Source organism: Sarcophilus harrisii, chromosome 4, assembly GCF_902635505.1.
Source record: "Sarcophilus harrisii chromosome 4, mSarHar1.11, whole genome shotgun sequence".
Classification (NCBI taxonomy): Eukaryota; Metazoa; Chordata; class Mammalia; order Dasyuromorphia; family Dasyuridae; genus Sarcophilus; species Sarcophilus harrisii.
Window position 1 is genome coordinate 265,669,768 of NC_045429.1, and position 20,139 is coordinate 265,689,906.

General features: G+C 33.6%; 1 protein-coding gene across 3 annotated transcripts in view; it reads left to right on the forward strand.

Annotated features, from left to right (window-relative positions):
• Positions 1-20,139, forward strand: part of LOC100919262 (maestro heat-like repeat-containing protein family member 1) — a 111,136-nt gene that overhangs the window by 25,227 nt on the left and 65,770 nt on the right. For all 3 annotated transcript variants that reach the window (XR_004233684.1, XR_004233683.1, XM_012549105.2), the window contains exons 9-11: positions 12,863-12,930; positions 17,156-17,297; positions 19,500-19,549. Coding sequence is in view for 1 of the 3 variants with exons in the window: in XM_012549105.2 (XP_012404559.1) it covers positions 12,863-12,930; positions 17,156-17,297; positions 19,500-19,549 (260 nt within the window). In the remaining 2 variants the exon portion in view is untranslated. The remainder of the gene's footprint in view (positions 1-12,862; positions 12,931-17,155; positions 17,298-19,499; positions 19,550-20,139) is intronic.

Consider the following 20,139-nt stretch of genomic DNA (forward strand, 5'->3'; position numbering starts at 1 on the left):
TATTAAAGTTATGGCTCTAACTTATTTTCTCAGTCACTGATTAAGCTGATGCTGCCTCCAGGGCTGAAAGATTGCTCTCTCTAAACTGAGAAGCTAATCTAGATTTTGTGGCACTTTTTAGTTCAGTTCAGTTCTGATTTCTCAAAGCATGCCTCAGAGATTTTTTGTGAATGAAAACAAAGTATTGAAAGATCAGGTGGTATTCTTGGATTACATAATGTATGTATTTGATATTTCCTGTATTGTTACTTTGGTAGCTTTGGATTCTTTTTACCTTTGTTTTAAAGTAAACTTAAACCTCTTAAGAACACTAAATAAACTTATCCTGTTCTAAAAAAAGGGGTGGGGAGAGGAGTACAAGAATACAATACAGTACATGCAAGTCACCTAACCTCTCTTAAGTCTCAGTTGTCTTCTTTTTAAAATTATAAGAATGGACCTTAAGGCCTTTAAGAGGTTCCTTCAGGCTCTAAATTCATGATTCTATGTAACTAAATATCAAAAGCTCTAGATCTTGCTTTCATTAAAGTTTCTTTAAGACGCTTTGTAACTCTTGACCCGAGCCCTGATAATCATGAAAAAGGGAATAAATTTGACCTCCAAGATAGTTATATTCAAAATACCTTTCATTAAAGACAACTCTATTCAATATTTTATTGACATTGAAGATTGTGCTTTTCTATATGACCTGATGATTATAATAATGCCCTTCAAGAAATACTCTCTTCTGTAAACTGTATCTAAAATTGTAAATGGATTTTATTGATTTCATGAAATTACATTTAAAGGAGAATTAATAATTAACACAGAATATGGATTCTTGATGACCTGTGAGCCTTACACCATCAAATACGAGAGAGATATGCCTCTAGTCTATTCTGTACACTTCTAAGAACTTACACAACTGACCAAACAGAAACCATAGTTGAACAATCTTCCCTAGCTAATTATGCCAAATACAGAGATGAAAAAGATGTTATCAGAGGAATCTATGACCAGAAAAGGATATGAGCCAGTCATGAAAAGATAGGCAGGGATAACCAATGGACAGCTTAAACATTCCATTTGTATCCACACAATGCCAAGAAATCTTATGGGAGGATTCCCTTGCATATCGCTAGTTGGACACCTCTGGATGATTTATAAGACAAGGACAAGAGTTTCAGGATGACAAAGAGTGATTAGATTTCAATCTGCACCCACCTCAACTCCTCCAATAATATACTTTAGTTCTGTTCACTCCTTGTACTATGTCCTCTGTGATTCTCATTTTGAATTTCTTTCTTTTGCAGTCCATCAATCTTCTAACACATGGCACTCTATTTTTGGACATCCTTTACAAAACTAATTATATTTTCTCTCATACCTCACAACACACTGATTTGGGAGGAAAGTGAGAATATTCTTTGCTCTTCAAGGTTCTCCCTCTACTACCACCATTCAATAAGTCTTCCTCCTTTGAAATTCACTGTATATATAAATTTACTCTATAGGTCCAGTTTCTGGTAGCTATTATTTATCAATCTACAAGTCATTTCTCCATCCTTTTTTAAAAGCATCTGGTACTTATTTAACAGTCTTCTTTACAGCCTAACAACTACCTCATCCCATTACTAGAGGGCTCAAATGCTCTCTGTTTCTCAATCTAATCAACTTTCATGGTAATCAACTTTCATGGCTTTCACCTTCAGCAATGTTTAAAAATAGTCATTATTTATGATCTCTCATCACCCACATATGTACTAATTCTATGACCAAGAGCTCTGAAATATATTTATCCATTCATAATTTCCTATTTTCCTTTCCATCTTTCCCTATGTCTTCCTCCTCCTATATTTATTCGTAATCTTTACCATGGACTCTAGGCCTTCTGCCCTCTAGTACTTTCCCAGGTCACTTTCCTATACTCTGTCTTCACATTTTTCCCTTCCCAATCTTAATCTCTAACTACAGTTTCACTATATATGGTACATTATTCTTGAACTTCGTTTATCCTAGTGTTACCCTAGCTAATCCATAGCCTTGGATTGTTCCCAACATTTGCTCCTCATGTGTTACTGAATGTAGCTGGAAAAGTCATACAACTGGGCCAGTTAAGTCTACTACATTTATGTGATGCAAACCCAATTGATTTGCAATATAATGATGCTATTCTTCACTAACTTTTTCTCTAGACCAGGGCTTTTTGAACTTTTTCCACTCGGAACTCCTTTTTGCCCAAGAAATTTTTGCATGACCTGAGATATATATAGTTATATATAAGTATACAACTGAAACATTTACTGATAACAAAATTTCACGATCCCCACATTCAGTTACAAGATGCCATATGGGGTTGTGAATCACAGTTTAAGAAGCTGGGTTCTAGACCATCCCAAGTGACTATTTTAATAAAGCCATTCATATCAGCTTCCTCTTCTCCATCTCAGAACTCCTTTCTCTCCCTGTATCCTCCATTCTCTATTTCTTAAGTCTCTGATGAAGAGTTTGGCAATACAAAACCATATACATATGTCCTACATCCCATTTCCTCCATCTTGACCAGTACATTACCCCACCCCCAAAAAAAATCTACCTCTCTTTATTTTCAACCTCTCTCTCCCTTTTGGTTACTTTCCTGTTGTCAACAAACATTCCAATATGTCCTTGATTAATAACTATTATCATCAAAATCCTACTATTTGCTCAAATCCTCATTCTATATCTCTTTTCCTTTTGTCAGTCAAACCCTAGAAAAAGTTGTTTATATTGTTCCTCTCATTAACTTCACAATTCTTTAGATTCCAGCTGTTTTCTCTAAAATACTTCTTAATTTTTTTCTCTTTTATTTTTCTCAATTATATGTATGAAAACTTTTTTAATATTTTAAAAATAAATTTTGTATTCCAAATTCTCTCTCTCTTCCTCTCTTCTTGCCCCTCCTTAAGAAAACAAGAAATTTAGATTCATCCAACACTGCATTACTATGGTCATTTACTACTGAATACTGTGTGCCTAATCTATTCCATTGATTCACCACTCTCTTTCTTAGCCATGATCAGATTGTTTCAATGGTTACAGTTTGAAATTTGGTTCTACTGAGCAACTTTCCTTAACATTTTTTTCCACTGATCACCTTCACATACTTGATCTTTTGTTCTCATAGATGATTTTTTCCCCTTGCTCTGTAAAATAATTTTGGGGCAGTTGTATTATTATTACATTGGCCAGTAATAATTGGCTCATTATTACATTTACTCAGTAAATTGAGTAATTTACTCAATTATTATTACATTGGCTAATGGATAAATGAATGGATAAATGTATAGTATCCATGACTATACATTTTTCCCCCAATTGTTTAGATCTGACTTTGTGTGAGAAGTGTTTTGTAATTATATTCAAATAGTTCCTAGGTTTGTCTTGACAGGTAGACTCCCAAGCATTTATATTGTCTGCAATTATTTTAAATGGAATTTCTTTTTTTAATCTCTTCCTGCTTGACTTTGTAGGTATTATAGAGAAATATTGATAATTCATGTAGATTTAACTTATATCTTGCAACTTTATGGAAGTTATTAATTATTGCAACTAGTTTTTTAGTTGATACTCTAGTAGTTGATACTCTACTCATTCTTGCTTCATTCCTGATCTTATTGGAAAGGCTTCTGGCTTATCCTCATTATATATAATGCTTAATAATAATTTTAGATAGATACTACTTATCATTTTAAGGAAAGCTCCATTCATTTCTCTGCTTTCTAGTAGGAAAAATGTTATATTTCATCAAAAGCTTTTTTCTTAATCTATTGAAATAATTATATGATTTTTGTTGTTTTGTTGCTGATAGTGGTAAATCACATTGTTAGTTTTCCTAAAATTTCCACTTGACTTTTTATTCATTATTTACTTTGATTATTTCATTTTGTATCAGTTCATGTAAGTCTTTGCATATTTGCTATTGTTTGAAAAATTTGATACTGTCAATCATTTCCTTCTCCTGAATGGTCTCTTTTCTGAGATATTGTGAAGCTAATCCTCTCTTGGTCTTATCCCAGTGCAACTACTACTCTTTCTCCTTAGTTGGGCTATCATTCATATCATATATTTCTAACTGCGCATATATTCCCTAAGCAATCTATTTTCTTTTCTTTCCTTGATTTCATCAGCTCACATGGATTTAATCATCTTATCTAGAGGATGATTCCAAGATCTATATATCTCTCCTGAACTTCAGTATCATGTCACCAACTGGACAGCAGAGCTCGATGTCCTTAAATAACTTATACATCCTTAGACAATGTGCCCATTGTCTATTAAAATCAAATTTTAAATATCAAAATTCTACAAAAATTCCATATTTTTGTCAAGGATACCACTATCCTTGGTTTACCACATTAGTGTCATTATTATTTCTTTACTCTCATTCATCCCATATTTACCACTCATTTTTAAATATTGTCACTTCCTACCTATATCACTTCTCATATTTGCTTTTTTCTTCATGCACATGGCCACCACCTTAGTTCAGACACTTTTTGGACCTTGGCCTTCTAATAAGTCTCCCTAATTTAAATCTTATCCTGCTCCAATCCTTTTGACACATGCCTATTGTTAAAAGTGTATATACATATATATACTTAGTAGACCTTTTTGTGTGCAAGGCAATATTTGTTGGTTAAAAGAGTATTACTTCCATATCAGTTTAGCAAAAATAAAACACGTGAGTGGAAAGGTGATATTCAAGTAGAGCCATCCTCCTTGTTAAACATTGTTTATTAACACCATTTTTATGAGATATTCCTATTCATCTATGACAAGCTATGAAAGTTGGTATTTTCACCATAAGCAACTCTTGAAGTTTACCAACTTTGTCCAAGACTAGTACTCACTAATGATTATGAGTGAGTCTTTTGGGCTTTTTAGCTTAACCACTGAAGCTTTTCTCCTTAGAAATTTTATTTCTAATTACAGCAGGAATTGTTAAAAGCAGCAGTAAAAAATTATAGCATTGTTTGACAGTTACAAATATAAATTAGTTAAAATTCCTGGGCTACTCATGTTTCTCACATATTTCAATAGTAGTGGTATATTTCTTAGCATAATGAAATTGATCATTTTCTTAATGGTTATGAAATATACATCAGCCTTTACTCAGAATATCTGACAAATGATACATAATACTAAACCTTTATAAATCATGATTGCAGATTATTCTTACCAATGAAAAATTACTCTCACCAATGCATTTATCTTCCCATGCTTCCATGCCTAATCCAAAGGCTAATGAGAAAAGGCCTAGATTTTCTCATCTGTATAATTAATTCAAAATACCTGTTGTTATTCAACTGCAAGGCTGGGCTAATTTGAATAGAATTTGACAGCAGGGCTTGAAGATCTTATTTCTGATTTGTAAAGCTGGTACTTCATGACTGATAGTAGTTTATGAAAACTTTTTCTTGGCACAACTGTGAAATGTTATTTGGATGGGAACACCATTTTGGATTGTCGTGGGGTTTTTATCATTAATTGACACCACTAATGTTGTTAAATATTTCCAATATATATATTTTAAAAACAAGTAAGAAAACTGATAATAATAAAAAATAATACCTACAACTTTTATAGTATTTTGAGGTATATAAAAAGAATTAAAAGCATTTTATGTGTACATTCATGTATAGCTTTATATGCAAAACTATATATATGGATGAAAATTTATATATACATATATATGTGTTACATTATATATACATAGTATCATTTGTTCCCCAAAATAATCCTGTGAAGAAAGTACTAGTATTGTATCCATTTTAGATATAAGAAAACAGATCGGGGGGTTGTGACTTGTCCAAGATCACATAATTAATAAATTTCTGATATAGAATTTAAACTCACATCTTCCTGATTCCAAGTTCAACATTCCATCCACTATGGCACTTGATTGCCTCATTGTATTATAATAAATAGCGTATATGTTAAAAATGCTGAGAAGTATAGGAGATTTATATGAAGTGAGGCACAGTGAAATAAGTAGAACAAGGGAAACAATATATATAATATATAATGTGTATATATATATATATATATATAATAACCAAATCAGATTCTGATTAGTATAAATAATTAACTCCCCTGAAGAAGTCTCATTATTTGCATTTGCACTGAATATTTCCATTGAAATGCCAAAAAATGACTATATTTCACCTAATTATAACTTCAAACAGGGCAAATTCAAATATAGAGGACCATTTCTGGGAATTCACAGTTCACATTAATTGGGACTTGCATGTAATTGCAAGAATATAAATGGAAAAAATAACATTAAAAAGTTGAAATAACTGTTGTGAAATTCTAACTCCAAAAAAAGAAATGAGAATACATCTCCCTCCCTTCTTTTAAGAAGTTAGGGATTTTGAGTGTTGTTGTTGTGGTTGTTCATTCATTTTCAATCTTGACTATCTCTTCAAGATCACATTTGGTATTTGTCTTCTTGGCAAAGGTGCTGGAGTGCCTTGCCATTTCCTTCTCCAGCTCATTTTTCAAATGAGGAAATTGAGGCAACAAGGGCTAAATGACTTTACTAGGATGGCACAGCTAACAAGTATCTGAAACCAGATGTGAACACATGAAGAAGTGTCTTTCTGACCTCTATACACTGCACTCCCTTCCTATCCCATTCTGGGCATAGAACACTCCATGTAATGTTGAGCTTGGTTGCTGTGCTGCCTAGTTTTGCTGAATGATTCATTTTCCTTATTTTCTATGAGGGCTTCAAGGAAAGGGGCAGAGAATATATATTTATGGAAATGAAAGTGATGTAATATCAAAAATGTCAATACAGATTGTTTTAAAAACTGAAATAGAGATAAATTAGTTGACTCAGTGAAGGTCACACAGCAAGGCAGTGATAAATAATGCTACGTGGGCAGTACTACTGGAAAACAACAAAGGGCAAAGAGGAGGCAACAAGTATTTCTAGAGTGCCTACTTTAGTGCTCCCCATGCTAAATACTCTGACTGGCACATAATAAGTACTCTATAAATGTTTCCAAATATCATATAAATGCTTATAAATTATATTTTATTTAATTCTCAAAATAATCCTGTGAAGTAATTGCTATTATTATGCCCATTTTACAGTTTGGGAAAACTGAACCAAACAGATGACTTGCCCAGGATCACATAGCTAATAAGTGTCTGAAGCCAGCTTTGAATTCAGGTCTCCCTGACTTCAGGCTCAAGGCTATGTCTTGCCCCTGGATTCAGATGACTCTAGAAGAGAGAGTGAGACTGATGGTAGCACAGCTCTGCCTCACTTAAATCCAATTCACTTGCAAGTCACAACATCACCCTCCTGGTCTTCTTTGGCAATGAAGAGTAAACAAGAAGAACAATCTCAAGGATCTGTTCACTGTAGAACATGAAAAGAAAATGAAAGGCTTAATTTAAACATGTGAATTGGGAAAGACTTACCATCATTTAGTCCAACTCCTATCTCCCCCTTATTTTTGAGAAACCTGGAAGCTAGAAGCTAGCTTGGCCCAAAGTCTCCAGGCAGTGAGCAACAGAAGCAGAATTCATCCCCAGCTTATCTGACAATTAGTCTAGTGCTAAAATCTTCTAGCCAAATACTCATCAATTTTTCCTCTTTAACTCTATGATTCAGATTTGAAGAGTGTAATTGCATGGTATAACAGCTAGATGCTTGGATATCACTCTCTTCTCTTACATTTACTTACTATATAACAAGAAAATCTCTTATTTCCCCTAGATTAAAAAAAATAATTCTTTTATGACTATAAATTTCAATAAGAGCAAAATCAAAATGGCAGGGTGAGAGTCAACATTTTTTGTCTAGCTAACCCAATAGACCTTCTCTGCAAATCCTGGATTCCTATCAAGAAATCCAAATGTCACTGTTATTTTTCCAGCTCAGACGATCTTAGAAAGATAAATAGAGAGGTTTGTGGACATAGATAGAGGCTGTCTAGGAGCATATCAACAGTGGTAGTTCTTGTGGACTGGGATCATTCTAGAATCAGAAATAAAAAGAAAACTTAGTGAGATCTCCAGGGCAGGAAGGTAGAAAGAAATCCCAGGGGACTTCTGAAATAGCACTGAGAGCAGGAACAGATGTTCTCTGTCATCCATGGCCAATATAGGTCACAGATTCAGGAGTAGCTATGTCTTAAGCAAGAGCAGGGTCCTAGCCAATTAACTGAGCACAAAAAATTCCAAAAATTTAACTGCATGATTTTGGGCCCAAGAACAGATCAGTCAACCAATTCTAATCTTTAACCTAGCACTGAAATGGAAAAACCAGGGGAAAACATCAAAACCAAAGGGGATACAGCAGTTAAATCACTGAATCTGCAGAATTTCCTACCAAACTAACAGTAACTAAATCCAACAATAGTCTACTAAAACAACTATATACATACCAATAGACTCAAAAATTGGCCAAAAACTTGAAGAACTAAGATCAGGAGGGCCATGAACAGGCCTCTCCCCAGGTCACACCACTTTGGAAAACCTAAAAATTTCCAAGTCCCCATATTGAATTGTGAAAACACTAAAAGCTTAGGATAAACATCTACCCCTATATTACCCCCAAAAGTTATCAAAGTTCACCGTAAATGAAGTTCAAAGTCTCATGGCTGGCTAGAAGAATGAACAAAGAGAAAAAGAACGCAATCATAAAGAGCTATTATGCTTATGGGGAAACTCAAGACATAAAGATAGAAAAAGACAATACCCTGAAATATTTACAAGCAAAGCTTCTAAGGAAAATGCAGAGTGGACACAAACTCAGGAAGAATTCACAGAAAACTTATTTTAAAAAGCAATTTGAAAAAATAAAAGTGGTAATGAAAAAGTAGAAAAGAGAAAGTTATGGGGGAGAAAAAAGAATGAACAACTTGGTAAAAAGAATTGCCAAAATTATTTGCCAAAGTAATTCCCTAAAAATTAAAATTAGCTGAATTGTAATGTCACCAAAAGACATCTAGAATAATAAACAAAACCAAGAGAAAAGGACAAGCGGAGGAGGAAGAGAGGAGAAAGAGAGAAGGAAAGGAAGGAAAGGAAGGAAAGGAAGGAAAGAAGGAAGGAAGAAAGGAAGGAAGGAAGGAAGGAAGGAAGGAAGGAAGGAAGGAAGGAAGGAAGGAAGGAAGGAAGGAAGGAAAGAAGGAAGGGAGAGAAGGAGGGAGGGAGGGAGGAAAGAAGGAAGGAAGGGAGGGAGGGAGGGAGGAAGAAAGGAGGGAAAAGAAAATAGGAAATACTTGGAAAAAAATAATTATAAAACAGATCAACGGAGAAGGCAGTAAGAGGGGAATGGGCACCTCTTGGTTATCCTTTGATTTGATTCAGATGGGTTTTTTAAGAAGGGCAAGTGTAGTGTTCTCTTCTTTTCTAGAATATGATGGTTCTCTGGGAGCAGGTTTCTCAGGTAGGTTTCTGGGGACAGCCTTAGTTTCGGTTCAAAGTGATAATCACCTCAAATGCAGCCAGGTGTTAAAAGTTTAAATCCTTTATTGTCTCCTTCAAAATATCCCGGTTAGTTTTCTTAGAGGCCCATCTCTCTCCTTGGTTCCAAGAGCTCTTGCAGCTTGTCTGCCAGCTTCAGCCTCCAGCTCTCTCTGAATCTTGGCTCTGAATCTCAGGACTGAATTCTGGCTCTCAATCTCTTCAACTGACTTCTCACTTGTGAAACTCCCAGTCTCCTCCTCTTCCTGGAGACTTCTAGCTTATATAAGCTCCTTAAGGTGTGAACTCTAAAGTGTGACCTCTAATGTGTAAACTCTCTCACAGGTGTGAACTCCAAAGGTGTGAACCAATTACATAAGCATTGTTTCTATCAACTCTAGTGACTTAACACCTTGTAAGGATTCTAACAGGCAAGGGCAATAATCATAATCACAAACAAAACAAAACCAAAAATAGACCTAATAAAAGAGGTAAAAATGGAAATTATATTTTACTGAAAAGTATCATAGGTAGTATATTAATATCAATGATGAACATATGAACCAAATGGCATAACATTTAAATTATTAATAGAAAAGCTAGATAAGTTACATAGTGTGGGCAGTCAATTTATACCACTCAGAGCTAGATAAATTTATCCATAAAATAAATAAGAAACAAATTAAAAGAGATGAATAAAATTTTAGAAAAGTTGGATATGATTGATCTCTGAAGAATACTGATTGGGAATAGAAAGAAAAATATTTATTTCTTAGCTGTACATGTCACCTTCACAAAAGTTTATCATATAATATGGCAAAAAAAATCCTTCATAAATGCAGAAAAATTAAAATGTATCTTTTTCTAACCAAAATTGCATTCAGTAAAGGACATTTAAAGAATAAATTTTAAATTAATTGGAAACTAAATAATTTTATTGTTAAAATGGGTGGGTCAAAGAACAAATCATAGAAACAATAATTTAGATAAAGATAATGACAATAGTGATACAAAATAACAAAATTTGTGTGATACAATAAAAGCAGTACTAAGGAGAAATTTCATATCTCTAAATGCTCATATCTATAAAAAAAGAGAAAGATCAGATCAACAAATTGAAAATATAACCAAAAAGAAAAAAAGAAAAAGAAAACCAAGAAATTAAAAACTCCAATTAAAAACCAAAATATAAACCCTAAAAAAATCAAAGGAGAAATTAACTTTGTTAAAATAAAAAATTACTATTTAATATTGCACTAAAATGTAATTAGTACAATAAGACAAGAAAAAAATGCAAAGGAATAAGCATAAAAAATTTCTCTTTCCAGATCATATAGTGTTTTGCTTAGAGAAACTTAGAATTACCTTAAAAAATAAAAAAGGTTAAGAAATTCAGCTAAATTACAGGATAAAAAATAAATCTACGAAGATTACTGGCATTTCTATATAATATCCTGCAATACTAAAAATCCTGCATTAATAGATAAAATAGAAGTTCTATTTTAAATAAATGCAAACAGTATAAAACACTTGAGAGTCTACCTGTTAAATATGCACAGTAACTATATAAATATCATTATAATATACTCTTCCCACAAATAAAGGCAGATCTAAATAACTGGAGAAATATTAATTGCTCATGGGTAGGCCAACACAGCAACACCAACAATAACAAAATAATAATAATATATACATATAAATTAATATACTTATTCAGTTCAAAATAATCAAACTATCCAAAAATGACTTTATACATACTGAAAAAACATCAGAGCAAAACTCAAAAAGTCAAGAATATGAAAATAATAAATAAAAAAGGTAAGGAAGGAGATTAACAATACTAGCAAGCTACATTACAAAACTATAATCAACAAAAAATAATTTGATGTTCACTAAGAAATAAAATTGTTGATTAATGGAACAAATTAGGTAACAATATACAAAAATAAATAAGCAAAATAATTTAGTATTTGATAAATGCACTGATTACATCTATAGGGTCACTATTTGAGAAAAACTATTGGGAAAATTGGAAAGCCCGAAGACAGAAAGTAGGCATAGATCAACATCTCACACCATTTATCAAGATAAGTACAAAATCAGCACATGATTTAGATATAAGGGTGATATCATAAACAAATTAGTAGAACATGGAACAAATTACCTATCAATCTGTGGATAGGAATAAAGTTCATGGCCTAATTAAAGAGAGAGATGTTCAAAGGTAGTAAAATAGATAATTTTGATTACCTAAAATTAAAAAGATTTGGCACAAATAACCAAAGTAGGTAAAATTGGAAGAAAAGCAGGAAACAACAGAAAAAATCTTGGCAACAAGTTTCTCTGATAAAGGTTTCATTCCTAAAATACATAGGAAACTTAGTCAAATTAAAAAGAATACTGAATAGATAGTTTTCATTGGAAGAAATGACAATAAATATTTGGATATTTGGCATATCTTCTGTGATAGCAAAGATTTGAAAAACTGAGAGGAGGTGCATCAATTTGGATAGGCTGAACAAGTTTCGATTTATGAATGTTTTAGATACTATTGTTCTCTTTAAAAAATGTGAGGAAATGGTTTCAGAAAAACTTGGAAAGACTTGTATGAACTAATACAAAATGAAGTAAGCAAAAAAACAACTTATATAGTAACAGCAATATAGTAAAGACAATAGGTTCTAAAGGGCATAGTAACTCTAATCAACTCAGTATTCAACCACAGTTTCAAAGATGTCATGATTAAATATGCTATTCATCTCCAAAAAGAGAGATAAAGAACTCAAGATAAGATTGAAGTATATTACTTTCTTTTCTTTGCCTTTTTTTCTTGAAACATGATTAAAATAGAAATTTGTTTCATATGACCATATATATTTGTAGTGGGCTTTATTTTTCTGAATTTTTAACGGTTGGAGGTTAGGAGGAGAAGACAAAGGAAAATAATTTGGAATTGAAAATGAAATTGAATTTTTAAAAAGACTGTTACCTAAGGAAGATAATGATTTTCACTATTAGAAGGAATTTCCTCACTAGAGATTCCCTACATCAATGAAATCATAGACTCAGTTTCAAATTAAACTTTGGTAGAGAAAGCATCCAGGATAATAGACAGATAATACTTGAACCAAGAGCATCTGTATTTAAATCCTGTCTTCTGATAGATTCTAATTATGTGATCCTGAGGAAATAATTTAGCCTCTCAGTGCTCTCAGACAATATGTTACAGATAAGTTGTCCCTCTAAATTAGTAGAGGGAATTCCACATGAGATATTCTTTAAACCAAAAAATTCACAGGTGCAGACACAATATAAACAAAACTCTGTGATCTTATTTTCTTTTAGTTATTCCCACTTAATTTTTTTTCAAATAAAGCTAAAGAATCATGCAATGGCTCTTTCTTCCCAAACACAGGAACAATTATCATGCCTACAGGAAACAGAAGAACTCCAACACCTCAATTCCTTCTTTTGCAGCTCATGGTGAGTAAGCCAAGTGCCCTGGATTTATTTTTTATATCTAAAATGTAAAGAATTTATACGAAGGAATCTTTGGCCCAAGATTAGTCTGACAAAGTTAGTTTTAGTTAAAAGTTAATAGCTAATCATTCTATAGATTTTCCTAAAATGATTCCTCCCAAGGTGAACTTGATGCAAAAGTTAATATCCTCCTTCCCCCACTATGTTTAGAAGTAAGATAAGTCCAGCTAGTCAAATTCGGACTCCTTCTCTGGATTCAAAGAGATGATATATAGAGACTGATTAAGATATGTCATACAAAATGACACATTCCTAATAAAAACATTAGGAGCATAAGAATAAAAGAAGTTTTCCTTAAAATGATAAGTAACATCTATATAAACCCATCAGCAAACATTATATGAAATGGAGAGAAACTAGAAGCATTTCCAATAAGATACAAATGAAATAAAGGTGTTATTACTCAATATTATACTAGAGATATTAGTGATATCAAGAAGAGAAGAAAAGGAAATCAAATGAATTAGAATAGGCAGTGAGGAAACAAAACCATTACTCTTTGCAGATGATATGATGTATACTCAGAGAATTCTAGAGAATCAACAAAATACTAGAAATAATTAACAACTTTAGCAAAGGTGAAGGATATAAAATAAAGCCACATAAATATCAACATTTCTATGTTACCAACAAAGCATAAAGGCAAGAGATAGAAAGAGAAATCATATTTAAAATAACTGTAGACAATATAAAATATTTAAGAGTCTACCTGTCAACACAAATACAGAAACTATATGAACACAGTTATAAAACATTCTTCACACAAATAAAGTTATATCTAAACAGCTGAAAGAATATCAAGTACTCATAAGTAGGCCAAACTAATATAATAAAAATTACGATTCTGCCTAAATTAATCCAGCAGTCTCACTACTGGTTATATAGCTCAAAGAGAGTATAAAAAAGGGAAAAGGACCCACATGTGCAAAAATATTTGTAGCAGCTCTTTTTTGTAATGGCAAGGATCTGGAAACTAAATGGATCCTCATCAGTTGGGGAATGACTGAATGATTTATAGCATATGAATGTAATGGAATGTTATTATTCTATAAGAAATGATGAGCAAGCTGATTTCAGAAAAGCCTGGGAAGACTTACAAGAATTGATGGTGAGAACCAGGAGAACATTATACCCAGTATCAGCAAGATTATTTGATGATCAACTGTGATGGACTTTGTTCTTCTCAAAAATGCAGTGATTCAAAACTATTCAAGATAATTCCAATAGAGTTAGAAAGCCATCCATATCCAGAGAGAGAATTATGAAGAACTGAATGTGGATTGAAGCATAGTATTTTCACATTTTTTTGTTTGTTTGGTTTTTCTTTATCATGGTTTTCTCACTTTTGGTATGCTTTTTCTTGGAAAACGTGACAAATATGGAAATACTTTTAAAAGCATTGCACATATTTAACCTATATCATATTGCTTGCTGTCTTAGGGAAGGGGCGAAATAAGAGAGGGAAGGAGAAAAATTTGGAACACAAATTCTTACAAAAATGAATGTTGGAAACTATCTTTATATGTACTTGGAAAAATAAAATACCATTGAAACAAAAAAAAAAAAGAAAGAAAGAAAGACATGTCTCTTATGATCACCAATTCACTGATCAAGAACATTTGGAGTCACTTTCAGAGAACAGATTCTATAAACAACTTGCCATCTGATTTTGTACAAATCAGCTATATACAGAGACAGTATAGGAGAATAGAAAAAATATTATCCCAGTGTCTTTGCATTCAAATAGTCTTAACCTCCCCAAGTCCTAATTTCTCTATCTATAAAATAGCAGAGATATAAATCAATGATCTCCAAGGTCCAGTCTAGATCTGGATCAGGAATTCTTAAAAAAAAAATTGGGTCATGTCACCTTGGCAGTCTGGTGAAAGCATATGGACCTTTCTCAGATTGTTTTTAGATTCATAAAAGAAATACATAGAATAGCAAGGAAAACCATGTATGTCAGAATGTGGTTATCAAAATATTAAAGAAAATGAATTTACAGACCCCAAGGTAAGAAGCCTTATAATTAACCTGAGTCTTTTTTCAAAAAGAATATAACTTTTTATAAAGAGGAGAAGAAGGAGAAGGGAGAAGAAGAGGAAGAAGAAGGCAAGGAAAAAAGGAGGAGCAAGAAAAGGAGAAGGAGGAGGAGGAGGAAAACAAAAAGTAATCATTGTATAATCTTGTTGTTGTGAGGCAATATTTTCTAGGAAATTAAAGAAAGATAAGATTGGAAAAGATAATTCAATTCATCTAGATTATGGGGGGTCTTGAATACTAGCCTCAGGAGTTTAAACTTTATTCTATAGGTACTAGAGAGCCATAGAAATTTTCTGAAAAAGAAATTGACATGATAAAAGCTATGGTTTTTTTAAAAATCAGTTCAATGGTAGAGTACAAAAACTGATAGATCTTTGGAGGCAGGAGAGAGAAATAAAAAGAAGAAAGGATTAGATTTTAGCTGAGATTAGATTTAGCTGGGAAGGGAGAGAGAGAAAAGAGAGACAGACAAGAGACAGAGACAGAAAGAAGCAGAGAGAAATCCAGGTATAGGAGCAGCCAAGGGAAAATGAATAGCAAGGAGACCACTAAAATCAGTAGGGATGTAGAAGAGAATGAGATGTAAAATATAGAAAGATAGGAGGGGCAAATTAAAAAGAGCTTTCAAAGCCAAATGAAGGATTATGGGGTATATGGGCTATTCATAAAGGACTGGTATCTCTGATGTGAGGATTTGCTGAGCAGTTTCCAGAGCTGTACATCATCTTTAGTGTCCATCTATCATCCAGCTCCCACCTTTGGCTCCAGAAAAGTTGTGGCTCACTCAGTGGCTCCACAGCATTGGCAGATGGGCTGGCAGATGGAGGGTAACTCATCAGTGAGGTAAGGGGATGTCTACGCCACACAAAGGGAAGACTTCCCTCAACAGAATGGTTAGAAGAGAATAATATGTTCCAATAGCCATGAACGCAGCAAAGCAAGTGTTATGGAATGTTTACAGCATAATCAGATATCAGAGGTCCCAAGATCATCTACAATTACCAGGCCATGAACTTTGGCATCTTGACTTTTATCTTGACCATGAATTTTGATGACTCTGGAAGAGAAAATCAGATTGATGACTTTGTGCAACTTTGTCTCACAAATCCAACTCATGAAAAGTCAAAAATCTATGATGTTGCTGATCCTCTTCAAAAAGATGATTATACATTTGATCTTGAAGACAATAATACACTAAAGTTCTTTGATTTGGAGGTGTGATAGAGAGGATGATAGCTGTACTTTAAGACCACTCTCAGTGGATGATGGGCAAGAGTAAAGAAATACTTAAGACAGGAAGTCTAACCAAAAAGTTAAATAATCCAGAAAAGAGGGCTGCCAGGACTAATTATTTTTTGAATCATTTATTGGATCTCTTTTGCCAAGAGTCACATCTTAATATTTTCTCCTCCTGGGATTTTCTGCCAGATTTGGGCAGGTAGCTCAACTATAAGATGCCCTGGCCGATGACCTTTTCCCTCTCTCCTCCTCAACTGCCCTCTAGATGAGGAAAGGGGGACAAATTTCAAAAAGTTGCTTCCTGCTGGAAATCTCTTAAATTCTGAGTTTTAAGCTAAGCTTTTTAAAAGTCACACCATGGACACAGTCAGTCTCCAGCCAACCAATAGCAAGCTGCCTTTCTAATTCAATCTGGGAAACTTCTTCAGATTTATAGACAAATGACATGGCAATAGAAATCTCACTTCAATTACCATTAATTTCTCATCATTTATGACTTCATCATTTCTTCTGGGAAGTGGATAGGGGCAATTTCTCTCCTCTCCCCCTCTACTATATCTGTAGACGATTAGCTGCAAAGCAGATAGAAATCTGTGTTGGTAGGAATAATTTTCTCTCTGGGTATTCCTTATAATGATGAATTCACAAGTGTTGACAAAATAAAAATCAATATTTTGTTGAATATCATAATAATGAATCAATCTATCAAAAAATGTATATTAAGTACCTACTATGTGGAATCACTATGTGGAGTGCCAGGGATGCAATAAATGAAGCAATTCCTCCTCACAAAAAACTTATGTTCTCCCAAAGGATAACATTTTAATGAGGAAAAAGGCTGGAAATTCTCTCAGTACGATCATATTTCTTTCTCTCCCTTCCCCAGGTACTTTCTTACTCTAATAATGTGAGCAAAAATATTCGGAGAAGTGCCCTTCAAATCCTTTCAATTCTCCATCACCAAATCAACAAACACCTGGGGAAGGGATGGGTTCTGAAAATTGAGACCCTGCTCAACTACCTGGAAGGTAAGGTGTAAGAAAGACCTTGCTCTACATAGATCAGATGACAAGATGTCATTTGAGTCAAAAACTAAGCCTCTCTCTCTCATCCCATCCTCTACCACCTAGAGAAGAAACTAGACTTGGAATCAGAGAGTTTAAATTCTGTCTCTGACAATTGCTGACTATATGATCCTGGGTCTAATGACGGTATGACCCTGGACAAGTTACTCCTTTGTGCTTACTTCCCTCATCTGTAAAATGAGAGTTTGGACTAGATTGGGCCCTGAGACCCCTTTAAGCTCTTAATTTTTGATCCTATAATCTAGTCAAGAATTTATTAGTAAGGAAAATTGCATGTGATATTATTGTCAATGAAATCCATACAGATGGTGGGAGGAGGAGGGTTAATTGAGAGGTAGAAAAAAGGGAGATGGAAGTGGGAGAAGGAATGAGGAAGAAAGGAAGGAGGAAATGAAGGAAAGAAGGAGGGAGAGAGGAAAGGAAGAAGAGGGAAAAGGAAGAAAGTAACAAAGGAATGAAGAAACAAGGAGGAAGGAAAGAAATGATTCTATCACTCTGGCCAAAGGGCCACCAAACTCTATATACCCTTTGACCTAGTAATACCATGACTAGGTCTGTATCCCAAAAAGATCACAAAAAAATTCAAAAGGACCATATGAACAAGAATGTTTATAGCAGCTCTCTTTGTGGTGGCAAAGAATTGGAAATTGAGGGAATACCCATGAACTAGGGAATGGCTAAACAAATCGTGATATATGAATGTAATTGAATATTATTGTTTATAAGAAATGATGAGTAGGTGGATTTCCAAAAAAATTTTGAAAGTCTTACATGAACTGATACTGAGTGAAGCTAGCAAAACAAGGAGAATATTATACATAATAACAGCAACATTGAGCAGATGATCAACTTCGATAAACTTTGTTGTTCTCAGAAATACAATAATTTAAGGCAATTTATTGTTTTAGAAATTAAGTAACTTACCCTGGGCTACACAGCCAGTACTTGTCAATCAGGACTTGAAACCAGAACTTTCTGAATCCAAGAGATTGGTTCTCTATTCATTTACTATGGTACCTCTCAGTAATTCCAATTTATATGACACTTTAAGGTTTACAAAGCTCTTGATGCATTGTAATAATTATTACTAATTATTATATTATATTAAATTAATATACTAATAATAATGATATATTTATAAATAATTAAATTCATAAAATATTTATGTGTGTATATATAGATAGACAGATAGATAAATAGATAGAATCATTCAATCCTCATAGTTCTATGAAGAATGGTGTAATTATTATCTTAGGACATTGGTTCAATTTTGGATTCAAGATAACACCTATTTTGAGAGCCAGAATAGCATAATGGCTAGAATACTGGATTTGGAATAATGAAGATTTGAATTAAAATCCTGCCTCAGACACTTTCTAATCTTGTGATCTTGGAAAAACTACCTAAGCTTTCTATGTCTCAGTCCCTCATTTGTACAATGATTATATTGTACTCAATAGCTTCTAAGGTCTCTTCAAGCTTTAAATCCATGATTGGCCTTATTCTGTATAGATAAGGAACTAAGACTCAGAAAGTTCAAATGATCTGCCCAGAATAAAACAGTAAAAACAGTTTAAAAAGAAAAAGCAACATTCAAATTCAAATTTACTGCTAAATCCAGCTGAGAATACAATTAATGAGATCCTAATATTTATTAATGCCTCAATTTTAAGTGCCTTAATTTGAATTTTGAGGAGTGTTGGAAAATATTCCCACCTTTCAGGATTTTATAAAAGAAAGTTTTGTTTGTTGTCCCTATAAATGATCACAAAATTGCCTACATTCAATGGAAGAGTTAGTTAATAGGCATTTATAAAGCACTTGCTCTGTTCTAGGCAGTGTGCTAAGCAATAAAGATACAAAGAAAGGCAAAAATGGTTCCTGCCTTCAAAGTGCACATATTTTGATGGAGAAGACATGGAAAAATTAAGCACAAACAATACATAAATAGAGATAGAGAAGGTCTTTCAGAAGGTAATCTCAAAGGGGGAAAGGATAGGCAGCTAAAGGGGCTACGAGAGTCCTCCTGAAGAAAGTGAGACCTGAACTGAGAGTCTTGAAAGGAAATCAGAGAAACCCAGAAACAAATGTGAGGGGACAATTATGACATAAACAGATGACATTCATGTTCCTTCCTTTAATAAGGTGATGGGATATCCTGCTGTCAGAAATTCTGGGAGGAGAAGATACTGTTGGTAAGTTGGTGCTAGACTTGTTACTTTAGTGGTTATCATAACAAGTCAAATAGTTTATATTTTGACCTAGTATTAGACTCCATTGCTGTAACAAAGGAATGTAATGGCCAATAATGCTGGAAGTATTGGACTTATTTACTTGTGTGTTTAAGAGAAAAAAATATATGGCTTAACTGGAAACATGTAAAATAGCATGGACTCAGGGAGGCAGAATCAACAAGAGGAGGATATCAAGGTAGCTCACCAAGCCCTTCTTGCTGGAGCTTAGACTTACACATCCAAAGAAGAGCAGGGAAGAGTTAGAACTAAGCATACCCCCCAGAGAATCTCAGGAACAATCATCTCTATGCCATAGCAGGAAGATAATATCCAAGATGTGTTTTGAGAGTACACTCCCTGAGCATAGCATATTATTATACTTATTTGTCCCTCGAACCGTGGTTCAATCTTCAAGAAATAGGGCAGCTCAGTTATTTTATGGGGCCATGAGAGGGTTTTATCTGGTGAATGCAAATGGCCTCCCATTTCTCTGTGATCTCTGAGATCACAGACTGGGAAATGCCAATTAGTCTGGAAAATAAAAGTTTCTA